At 59.6% G+C, this 12,224-nt stretch overlaps 1 protein-coding gene across 1 annotated transcript; it reads right to left on the bottom strand.

Annotated features, from left to right (window-relative positions):
- Positions 1-1,053: 1,053 nt before the first annotated feature.
- B3GNT7 (UDP-GlcNAc:betaGal beta-1,3-N-acetylglucosaminyltransferase 7) lies at positions 1,054-3,844 on the bottom strand. Its single transcript, XM_063087706.1, has 2 exons — positions 3,834-3,844; positions 1,054-2,248 (listed from the first exon to the last, which is right to left on the bottom strand). The coding sequence occupies exons 1-2, from the start codon at positions 3,842-3,844 to the stop codon at positions 1,054-1,056; spliced, it is 1,206 nt and encodes a 401-aa protein (XP_062943776.1).
- Positions 3,845-12,224: the final 8,380 nt, after the last annotated feature.

Below are 12,224 nucleotides of genomic sequence, written 5' to 3'. Positions count from 1 at the left end.
GGTGCGTCCTTCTGCACCTGCCCCACGGCCCCTGCTCCACCCTTCATGGGGGCAGATGCGGGTCTGCTCAAGCCCTGGAGAAGGGGGGCGGGTAGGGCAGGCTCTAGAGTGGGTGTGGAGGGCACGGGGTAAGAGTGGGGGTCGGGGGGGGGGACTTGCTGGAATGCTGGGAGGGAGGGAGGGTCAGGGAGAACGCCACCGCCTCCTGAGGCCTGCAGCCTTCTCCCGCCAAATTCTTCATAAATAAACTTCACAGTAACAAGTGTCCACCTCCAGGGCCAAACCGGCCACTTTCCAGCCAGGGAGCCGGGCCTTGTGGGGCTGCGGGAGGGACTCGGCTGGCGCTGGGGGCAGGAGCGCTGCTCTCTTGCCCTGGGTCAGGGTGTGGGGCGGGACTGCAGTCCCCGCAAAGGTTCTGAGGAGCACTGAGGTAGTCTGAGCGGCTGGTCGTTGCCAGACACTAGAGGACACAGCCAGGAGTAAAGTCCCCGGGAGCAGAGACTAAGCAGTCGCCTCCAAGCAGGCCCAGGGGTGCTGAGAACCCGCCGACGCCCCCTCTTCCAGGAGACCGGGGTATGGGCTGCGGGGCACCTGTGAGCCAGCACAGGGTTGAGCTCCTGAAAGGGCTAGTTGGCCCCTTGGGGAGACTGAGGCATTTCATAGAAGGAGACTCTTCCCTGCAAGGACAAGAGGGCAGCCACAGAGCCACTGGGACCAGGCCTAGCCCATGCACCTGAGCACAGGGTTCCTTCAGAGGCCACCAGGGCCTCCTACCAGGTCAGAGGGAGCCAGGCCACGGACCCAGGGCAGGAGGGCTGCCAGTGCCAGTGTCACCATTCCTCAGAGGGCCTCCAGTCTGGGCAGCTGCAGTCATTGCTGGGCCTCACTTTCTGTGAATGATCTGCACCCCACCACACCCAGTGGCACACAGGCCCAAACCCCGCCACCTCCCTACAGGGGACCAAAGGCTATCCCTGGGCACTGCAGCTCCGGTCCCCATATGCTGGGGGCTCAAGAGCACACGCCCTGGCCTATCCTGGTGGCCTGGCTGGGTCAGAGCACCTGGAGCTTGAGGGAGCAGGTGAGGTTGCTGTGCACCAGCCCCCACATGGCCAGCAGCTCCGCGGGCATGAACTTGTGCACGACGATCACGGAGCGGAAGAAGCAGGGCTCCTTATTCAGGCGGCTGTTGTGGTTCCGAGAGATGCCAAAAGTCTTGAAGCCCTCGTGGCCCATGGGCTGCACACCCAGCACCTCCAGGCACATGCCCAGGAACACATCGTCGATGGGGAAGAGCTCCACGGTGTCACAGGCATGGTGTAGGCGCCGGGCCAGGCTGCCGGTCATGAGGAAGCCACCCCCGCCTGCGTAGGGCGGGTAGCTGGCCTTGCTGTACAGGACCCCGGGGATGTAGTACTTGTTCTCCCTCTTGCGGATGGGCCGAGCGCTCTGCAGGACGTCACCCACGAACAGGTATTCCTGTGGCTGCCGGTCAGCCAGAAATTCGAGCATGTTGGTTGGGTTGACAAAGACGTCATCGTCACCTTTGAAGATGAAGGGGATGTTGGGGCAGTAGATGTCAAACCACTTGAGGAAGTGGATTTCCTTGAGGGTCAGGTTGAAGAAGGTGTCAAGAAAGTCCCACTGCAGGATGTCGCCATAGAGGCGGTCCTCATAGGCCAGCAGCTGCTGGTAGTGGGTACGCTCCTCCTGCTTGGAGGCCGTGCCCAACAGGAAGAGAGTACGTACAGCGCCTCGGCCCCTGCCCACAGACTCCTGCTGGTGGCCCCAGGTCTGGCGGATGGCCTCGCGGCGGTCATGCTGCGTGATGACTGACTTGATGACCACCAGCAGGTAGACATCGCCCCTGCACTTCTCTGGGTGGTTCAGCAGTATGGGGAAGTATCGGCAGTGTCTATAGGTCAGAAACTGCTGGAAGTGCGGCTCCAGACCCCGGAACCAGGACTGGTGGGTCACGTTGGTATTGGCTGAGCAGTTAGTGGTGGTCACATCCCAGGACTGGGGCCCCTGACAGGCCACAGGGCTGGGGATAACCACATCCTTTGGGTTCTTCCAGAAGCTGTTGGGGTTCACCAGGTGTCCGTTTGGTTTCTGGGCCTTCTGTGCCCCCAGGGTGGGTGGCAGGGGCTCCTGCAGAAACTGACTGGGAGTGAGACTGCGCTGGAACACTGTGACGGCCACAAGCAGGGCCAACGACAGGCACACACTCTTGTAGACGGTTTTCTTCCTATGGCGGGGGAAAGGGGAAAACAGACACTAGAGGACACAGAGAGGATGAGCACCGTGACTCTCCCAGCAGCCCTCCTACGGGGCTGGGTGGTCCCAGATGGGCAAGGGGACCTGGGCACAGATTCAAGTCCTGGAGCCCCCGAGTGGTTGGAGGAGGGTCCTGCTTCCTCTCTCCCCCTGGCCTCCCTCCTCGAGGACTGTGGAATCAGGCTATTGGCCCTGCCACTTACAAGATGAATGATTTGAGTCTCACTTAACCTCTCTAAGCTGCGATTTCTTCTTCCTCCAAATGGAGATAAAACACAGGTCTGGAGTACTACATAAAGTGCCAAGCAGACAGTGGGTTTGCAGGCGGGGGAATGGTGTCATCTTCCCGGGGCAGGAAGGGTGGGGAGGAAGACCTCTGCCCTGCCCCCTGCCCCTGGCACCCCACTGGCTTTCTTTTCCAGGTGTAACTCCAGTAGTAGTGGGAGTAGTCTCATCAGGTGCCTCTGATCCAGGGTCATTGGGAAGGGCAGGAAGGGCACCTTCTCTGCAGCCTGGGAGCTCAATCATATTGTGGGGCACACCGGGGAACGGGCTCTAGCTAGGGACCTGAAGAAGCCTGTCCCTCCCCCCTCCCTTCCAGTCCATATGACCCAACCAGAAAGAACAGCCCTTATGACTTACAGAGGCCTGAAAATGGAGTGGGCATCGGCTAGCACGACCACTGCCCCCTACCCCACTTTAACATCCCCCATTCCCTTAACATCCCATTCGGAGAGATGAGGTCCCAGCTCTCCTACCCTGAGGGGGCAACACACTAAGGAGCCCCAGCTCTGCAGGAACCCTCCCTGCCCAGGTAACCCCCATCACACCCAGCTCAGAAGCAGAAATCAGAGCCTCTTGCCAGAAGCGCTGGCCCCGCCCAAAGCCTGGTGTCTAAGTCGCAGGACCCTCTCTCCCCAGCTCAGACTCTGGGGGCTGCCGGGACACATGGGGGCTCCCAGAAAAGGGTAGGTCAGCAATGTGGCCTTTGAGTGCCAGGCCAGCGGGCAGATGGCGCTGACCTCCAAGAGAGGAGGGAAGCACGTCCAGGCACCCAAGGTGAATGAAGGCTGAGCCCCGTAGAGCGACATTGTTTCCATGGGGTCCCCAGCTTTCCCGGGCATGAAGTTGGAGCAAGACAGGATCACCCGAGTTTGGGGGCCGGGGGCTGTGCCCCAAGACCCGATCCTCCCAGGGAGGGGAGCAGAGTACTTGGGACCTAGTCCTCCAGCCCTGGGCTGCCAGAGAAGCCCCCACGCCCCGGTGCCCAGGGCCGGGAGCGGAGGAGACGCAGCGGAGCGCGCCCGGGGAGCGTGCGGCGAGGACAGCCCGGGCGGGGACGCCGGGCTCCCGGGGACAGGCAGGTCGGGGGAGAGGGGTCCGGGGGTCGCCGGACGCAGGAGGCCCTCGGGGGTCTCTGAGCTCGGCCAGAGAGGGGACGGGACCAGCTGCCCGGCTCCCGGCGTCGCGCACGGCCGGGCATTTCGGGCCACCGCGGCCGCCGCGCGTCCCGTCCGCGCCGGGTCCCCGAGCCCGGCCCCGAGCCCCCTACTCACCACAGCGACATGGCGGCCGGGCCGGCGGCGGCGCAGCGGGGCGCGCGGGTCGCAGCTCTGGGCGCCGCGGCTCCGGACGGCCGGCCGCGCCCCCGCCGCGCTTTTCCTCTTCCGGACGCGGGGGAGGGGCCGCGGGGCGGCGACGGCCCAGGTGCCTTAACCCCTTCGGCGCCCCGGCCTCCCGCCGCCCCCACTCTCCGAGCGGCCCCCGAGGGCCACCTCCGCCCCGGCTCCCCGAGCCCCCCGTCCCTCCCGGACGCGTGGGGACCCGGACACCCGCCCCCTCCGAGCCCCCGGGGGCTCCTTCCCCCCGCGCCCCCTGCTGCCCCCTCCCCCTTCCCGGCAGAACCCCTCCCCCCACGCCGTGCCACCTGGGGGGGGGGGCTGCGAGACCCCCGTCCCCAACCCAGCGGGGAAGAGGCCGGGCCCAGGCTGGCGTGCGTGTCAGGACCCCGCCAGGCCACCGCTCCGAAGGCCTCCTCGATGCCCCAGGCGGCCCCTCTCCACCTCTGGGGTCCCCCCCACCTCTGAGGCTCCCCCAGCCACAGAGAGAAGGCTGTTGGCTCGGCCTGTCTGGCTCGACTCGGTCTCTTTTCTTTTCATCCATCAACGGACATTGCACTCAAAACCCTTTTTGTCCCCAAGCCTTTGTGTGTACCAGGCGCAGCCCCTCTTGACACAGAACACAGGGGACAGCCTGGGTCCAGGCGGGGTCTGGGGTGATGGGTGTCCCATCCTGGTGACTTTGAGAATCCTCCAACAGGGAAACGCCCCTGGCGGTCCTGCTGTGGCCCAGATGTCTGTGTTGGGGTCCCAGCGGGCGGCATACAGTAGGACCTCACAAAGGCCCATAGAATTGAAACGGAGGCATTTTATGGTCCATTCGTACCATTCATTAAACTAACATTTATGCCCAGTTCGAGGGCTATGCGTGAATGATCCAGTTAATCCTCGAGACATGTGCTGTTATTATTCCTGCCTTACAAATGAGGAAATGGAGGTGCAGAGAAGGAAAAGCCCCGTGGGCAAGTTTCCAGAGTTAGGAAGAAAATCCAGGAGGCCTGCCGCATCCAGAGGCAGGCCCTGAGCCCTTCCTCCAGCCCTTCCCCTGGGGACAGTAGAGCTGGGGAGCTACTTTCCTGCGCAGGACCACACAGCGAGGCCAGGAGGCCCCAGCTGGGTCTCAAGTCCCTGAAGCCGGGGTGAAAAGCCCCTTCAGCCCATTCCTTAAGGTTCAAGAACTCCTTGGAGGGAGAGGAAAAACAGGTGCAATAGAATTTTCTGGGATGTTGTAAGCTGCAATCAGGGAATGTGAAGAGCCTTTGGGCAGAATTCCAGAGAATTCTGGAACCAGCGTCTTTTGTAATGGCCCTCCTGAAGTACCAGAGCAGGAGGAAGTTCTGACCTGCAGCCCATAGCCCCAGGGTCATCACAGCCCCAGTGGTCCTTGTGGCCTCCTGGTCCCCTTATCTTAGCCTGGCCTTGGTCACCTGTCCCCACAGGGCCCTAAGCACTTCACTGCACTGCCCAGGCTTCTGGGTTCTCCCCCCTTCCTCCTGCAAGTGTGGCCTTGAGGAAGTGCTAGCGCCGGAGGCGTCCCTGGCTCTGCACAGCGGCTCTGCTGAGAACATCCCACCTAGCCTCAGCACTGACCTCTCACCCTGTTGCTGTGGGTCTCCTCAGGTGCCTGGTAAGGGGTGGACACAGCTGTCCCTGGGACTAGAGGGGTGGGAGTTGGGTCAGGGTCCTGCACTTCCAGGCTATCACTAGAGGCAGGTGGCTTTTCCCCTTGAGACCTCAATTTCCTGACAGTGCAGGCTTATGTGAGATGACGCATGTGAAGCACGTATATCAGTGTTCCCTACCCGGTAAGCATCACAACAGGTTGGCTGCTGTTAGCATTATTATCGTTAATATTTGGTCTGCCCCACAAGGCCCCAAAACCGCAAGGGCTCAAGGAGGTGGTAACAGGGGAGCCGCCCAAGGTCAACCGAGTGTTTGCCAGTGGAGTCTGGCCAACTGAGACAAACACTTTATCGTCATGGAATCATCTGATCTCAGGATGGGGAAATGAATGAAAACCAAATACGTGAGTCCCTGATGGTGGGGCGGGGGTGGGGAATGTGGGAGCCCAGCCAGGCTCTGATCAGCTTCCACTGTCACTCCAGCATGCTGCCCTGTGGGCCACTCGGGCTAATCTCTACCTGGAAGCCCAGTGACCTCCCACCCGGCTCCACCCCTGGGGCTCACCCAATCTGGCTCAGTCCACCTGGTCGCAGAAGGTTCCTATAGACTGTCTCAGGACACAGCTAGGGTGGTCAAGCAAAGTCCCCAAGGAGGGGGCAGGGCAGTCTGCAGGTGGAATCTGCTCCCTGGAGATTCCAGGAGGGGGGTGGGGATGGGACGGGCTCCTTGGACAGGCAGGAAGTGTCCCAAGCCATAAGGTGGGATCCACCTTGATTTTGACTTTCTGAGACCTGGAGCATAGGAGCCAGGTGAGCCCACCTGGATTTCTGATATACGGACAGTGAACTAATAAATTTGTGTTGCTTTAAGTCAAAACATTTGTGGTCATTTGTTACATGGCAGTAGGAAACTACTACATTACTGCTCTGGTATCCAGGAGGCAAGGAGGAAGGAGAGGAAAATTACATTTCTTTACATGATTGCCCTTGAAAGTTTATTGCCCTTTTATTAGTGGGACATAACCGTGGCTCCATTATATGACCACCCCCCACTAGACAATGGGAGACATTTCTGTTCCTTTCTGTTGGCTGTCCTGGCTTCTCTGATTAATACCAATTGGCCATCAGTTCCCTCCCCATGGCAGGTGTCTACATGCTAGTTCTCTAAAGGGTCCGGGGTCAGGGGCCCGGCGGGCAGGTGCATGGGGGTGGGGGTGGGGGTCAGAACAAAGCGTGACTCCTGCCTCCCCAGCTCAGCGTGTGCTGCCAATAGACATCCTGTAGTCTTCTGCTGCCAGGGCTCTGTTACCCCAGGAGCGGCCACTGAGGGGCTACCAGCAAGCTGCTCACACCCTTGCCATCTTCTCTAGGGGCCACTTGACCTGAGGGAAACTCCAGCAACCTTCCCACACCAAAGAGGGGGTGCTGCCCAGCCTCACCATGTCTCCCTGTCACAAGGTCACTCTCCTGTGCCTCAGGTTGCTGCCCTAGAAGGGGATTCTTGTGAGCTGGTTGTGGAAGGACCCCAAGAAGTGTCCCCTTACCCCTTCTCAATACCTCTTTTGGCACCTCACTTCCCCTATTCTCTCCCCATCCCCCCCTGCTTTTATACCCCCCCCGCCCCCTGCAAGCCTCCAGAATCGGCTGGAATCCAGACCCTGCTGGTGACCAGAGCTCAGGGGCAGGGGCCTGTAGAGACCTCAGGTGTGGAGAGACATCTGACCAGCCAGAGGACACACTGGGTCAGTGCTTGGCTGCACAAAGATAGGGCTGACTTGGGCCAGAGGGAAACCAAAAGCAGAATTTGAGCAGCCCTGGTCATCTTGGAGAGAGGCCACCATCAACAGAGGCTGTGCTTGGAGCCGGGCAGTGGCACGAGGTAGAGCTGTGCTGGCTGCGATTGCTTTGGTGCAACAGTGTGGAGTTTGGGTTAGTGTTTCAAAGACCCTGAGCAGAAGTCTGAACTCCAGGGGCAGCAACAGCCTGCGCTTCAAATCTGTCTACACTCGCAGCAGAGGGTCTGTGAATTAGCACCGGAGGGTCCGAAATCATTGTTCTTTAGTGAAGAGAGTGTCGCTGAAGAGGTGTACCTGGCAAGAAATACTGCAAGTCCCTCTGCCTGTGCCTGGGGGAGCCCAGCGACCCAGCAGAGCAGTATCCTGGGTCATCGTCTAGTTGGACCTTGGTCCCCTGCTATCACCATCTCACTGGAGGGTTAGCTGGCTGTTTGTCAGCATATCCTTAAACTCACCCTGAAAGAAGCTTTCCCGCAAAATGCCCGTCTTCATGCCTGAAAGGACAGAGAGTGGGCATTTCCTCCAATCGTGGGTGATGGTGGGGTGTCTATTTTTGTTTCGTGCTGAGAGATGTTTTAAGTGGGGTAGCATTGGTTCTGAGGCTTGATTTAATTGCAACAGGCCACCTGATGAGGAAGGGCGGGGTGAGACCTATCGTTCCCAGCTACCCCTGGTCCTCAGAGGCCACCAGCATCCACTGCAGAGAACCTGACCTACCGTGCAGGGCAGTGCTGGAGAGACCCCAAGGCTGCCGAGTCAAGGGGGTCACGGAATAAACCTGCGCTGGTGGAGGTCCCACAGACAAACTCTGCGCCCTGTCTGGCACCCCCCAGAGAAGGGGCTGAGGGAAATAGGGGTGGAGAAAGAAAAGAGGGGCACACATTTCCCTGGGGGATGGGTCCTCCCTTGAAGGGGTGGGAAGAGGAGAAGGAGGTCAAGATGGAGCAGGCGGAGGTGGGTGGCAGAGGAAAGTTTAGGGGCAGCAGGGAGGACCAAGTCTTCAAAGCATGGCTGGTCTGCTTTAGAGTCAGGTTAGTCCCTCACCCAAGGCAAGTCTGGGCTAAAAAGAAGCCAGACCACAAGGGATTGAGCTGAAAACAGGCGGAGTTAAGGGCTACGTGCAGAGCCCTCGGGCAACACACGTGGGGCCCATGAACAGCACAGCAGCCGCGTCCTTTTGCAGGGAGGCCCGAGGTGCCCTTCTATGGCCCAATCCTGACAAAGCCGAGACTCAGCAACCAAGAAGACGCTACTGCCCTGCCAGACGAGGTGTCCTGAAGTGCTGGCCCCAGGGCCTGCCCGCAGAGAAGCTGATGGAGCCTGGGAGACTGTATTTTCCCCAAGTTCCCAGGTGATTCTGGTGTGCAGGCAGGTCTGGGAGCCACTGGCTCTGAGCTCTGAAGTTCCAGCTCTCGTGGTCAGTCTTGAGCAAGGGCCAGAGGAAGGACTCTCACTGATCCCGCTTCAGTCATGTGCCCACACCTGGGTCCATGATCATGTCTCGGGGAGTTGAGGTATCATGACTGGCCAGACCTGGGTCGTGTGTCCCCTCTGTGGTTGGGGCAGTGTCCTGAGATTAGCGGCCCCATGGGAACAGCCTGGAGGGGGGAAGATCCCTTGAAGGAAGCTGCTATTATCAAGAAAACCCTGCTCTGGAGGATCACTCAGCAGTCAGAGGTGCCCTGGCCAGTCCTCCGGCTCATGCCAAGCTCCTGGGACTCTCAAGTCACCCTCCAAAACAAACCCCTAAGTCTGAGAGCCCCAGGAGGAAGAGGAAAGGGGTAGGGCCATGTGGGAAACGTCTCCTCATGTTTTCCTGACACGTTCTTCTTTCTGGGGTGGGGAGGAGCCCCCAGGTTGGCCAGTGGAGGGTGGACACAGCTCCTTCCGGGCTGGGCAGCTCTCTGGTCCCTCTCCTGGGCTGGGTACCCGCCAGCTGGTCTGGGGGCAGCCGAGGCCACCCACGGCTTTGCGGACTGGGAGCTGGTCAAATGGAGGTGGAGCTGGGTGGCCAGAGAGAGAAGCTGATTCAAAGAGGCCCAGGAACCAGGGGCTGGTGGCGGAAAGGGCTAGAAGGAATGAACGGAGCAGATGAGCGCTCCCCAAGGGCTGCCCTGGACATAGGCAGTGGGGCTGCACCCCAGGCTCCTGTTGGCAAGGTGTCAGTCAGTGGGCACCGTCAGTGGGCACGCTCAAGTAGACACAGACACCCTCTCTCACAGACAAATACACACACAGACACACACTCACACCCAGACACACACACAGGACCACACAGACATATATGTAACCCAAACCCAGACACATAAACACATACAGCCAGGGACATGTGTCCACACATTGAGGGAGACACAAACAACCCCTGTACACATACAAGTCAGATCCACAGACACACTCCCAGCGTCGTGTGCACATTCACAGAGACACAGACACACGTAACACTCACACGCATACACACTCACACACCTGAGGTACGTGCACACACACATAACTATGGCCTTTTGCAGGTGGGAGGGACCTTCCCCGACCAGCTCATTTGCCACCAGTGAAACCCTGCCTGCCAGGCCCCTGGGAACGGGCTCAGGACCAGGCAGGTCCCTGCTGCATCCATGAGCAGCCTTGATCCTTTTGGTCCTTGTGTGTACCCACCCCACTTCTAGGACCCTCTGGGCACTGCCCACAGACCCTGAATACCACCTGCCTCTGTCCCCAAGTTCCCAGCTTCCTTCTCCTCAAATGTGCTCCCCAAGCCCCCGCCCCGCTTCTGAATTCAGTGAACTCCTGTTTATCTTTCAAAACCCATCTCAAATGTCCCTCCCTTGGCCTGCATCACCCTGCACGAGCCCTGTCTGTTCCTCCACCTCCTGTCCCCCCACACTGGGCACAAGCGGGAGCAGGGACGGCAGCACACGGGAGGGGAGGCTCTGATGCCAGTTGGCTGAATGACCGAGGGAGTGAGTTCCCAGCGTTGGCCGCCTGGAGGAGACCCTGAAGGGAGGAGGGGCAGTCTGGCCACGGCCACATTCAGAGTAGCACAGGGTGTGCCCATCCCGGGGAGCCCTGGGCAGCCCAGACAGATTTGCAGAGCTGCAACCCCACCCCAGCACATGCGTTCAAACTCACACGGACACACATTCACACGCGGGTGGGTGTCGCACCCCTCGTGCTGGGCAGCTGGGTCCGGGTTGCACCCTCTGCAGGGCCCCCATGACTCACGTCCTGCCTGCTGGGCGGCCAGCCTGGGTACACACAGCCTTCTTTCAGCCCCTCGGTCTCAAACACTAGTTTAGTCTTCCCTCCCCACACCTCCCCCCGCTCGGCGAGCCACTACCCTCCCAGGCTGGCGGCTCAGCCCCAAGCTGATGCCATGCAGAGGCCTCCCTCCTCTCCAGAGCACAGGGCTCCCTGTCTCTCGTCACCCGGCTCCTGGCCAAGCTGGCCCTGAATGGCTGCCTTTTCATGGGCCAGACCGGGCCAGGTGCGTGCTGGGCAGCCCTGCTCCGCTGTTGCCCGCCCGAGAGCTCTCTGCCGTGGCCCTGCTACGCAGAGAGATGAGGCCCCCGAGGGGTGGGCTGGAGAGCGGAGGGACCCAGAAGTCCCCTGAAGTCCTTCCCAGGCTCTGGCCAAAGGTTCTTCTTTATGCACATCCTCCTATCCGCTTCCCCAGCAACCCTAAATAGCCTGGCCAGACACGAGTTATTATTATTCCTATTTTGCAGAGGAGAAAACTGAGGCTCCGAGAAAAGTCAGCCAGCTGGTAAGTGGTGGAGCTGGGACCCGGTGCCACTCAGTAGAGTGGGACTCATAAGTCGACCTCTCGGGATTGCAGTGAGGTATGAGCAAGGCAGCCTCGCCGGGCACCTGCATCAGGGTTGGTCCACAGCGGGCACCGTGTGACGATGATCCCAACATCAGTTCTGGGCTTTGTACCCAGCACCCCTCCTCTTCTTTTAGTAACAGGCCTCACCCCGCTAGTCTCAGGGGTGGCCTCTTGACCCCGCTGGGCCAGTCATAGTATCTTACACCCCCTCCTGCCCCGACACCGAGAGATGGGCCTGTGGTGTGAGCTGGCCCGGTCAGGGCTCTCCCCTGGGGATTTCAAAGTGGAACTGGTCTCTGATCGTCTGCCTTTTGGGGGGTGTGACTCTGAACATACCGGGGAAATGTGCCACAGGCACCCCGGGCCCCTCACTGCGGGGGAGAGAATAAAACACACAAAACAAAACAGAGAAACAGGAGTCCAGACAGGGCTGGAATCCTGGTCTCAGAGGCCCTGTGGTGGGCAAACTAATGCCCCTTCTCTAAGATGTCGTCACATCTCTGGAACCTGTAACGATGGTAGGTTATAGGGCAAAGGGGCCTTTGCAGAAGTAATTAAGGTTAGAGACCTTAAAATAGGAAGATTATCCTGGATTATCTGGGTGGGCTTAATCTAATCACATGAGCCCTTAAAAGCAGGGAAACTTCTCTGGCTGGAAGCAGAAGAGACACAGCAGAAGGAAAGAGAGAGATTCTGGGCATGAGGAGGTTCTGAAATGTACCCATGTACTGTCCAGAGAGACCAGAGAGAGGCCTCGGGGAGCCAAGGGCAGCCCCAGCTTTCACCAGCAAGGAAAGTCCTCCCACCTCGAGGGACTCAATTCTGCCAATGCCCTGATGAGCCTGGAAGCAGCTTCTTTCCAAGCCTCCCAGTAGAAGCCCAGCTGGTGACATCTTGATTTCGACCTTATAAAAACCTGAGCAGAGAAACTAGCGAGCCAATCTGGACTTCTTACAGGCAGAAATGGTGAGATAATAGATGCGTGCTGTTTTAAGTAAGCCACTAAGTTTGTGGCAATTTGTTGCAGCAGCCCTAGGAAGCTAATACAGGCTGCAAGGACTTGGTGCCACCTGCCTGCCCTGGTTTGCTT

The sequence above is a fragment of the Cynocephalus volans genome, chromosome 1, assembly GCF_027409185.1.
Source record: "Cynocephalus volans isolate mCynVol1 chromosome 1, mCynVol1.pri, whole genome shotgun sequence".
NCBI lineage: Eukaryota > Metazoa > Chordata > Mammalia > Dermoptera > Cynocephalidae > Cynocephalus > Cynocephalus volans.
Note: the sequence above shows the minus strand (reverse complement) of the source record. Positions and strands in the feature narration are given on the sequence as shown.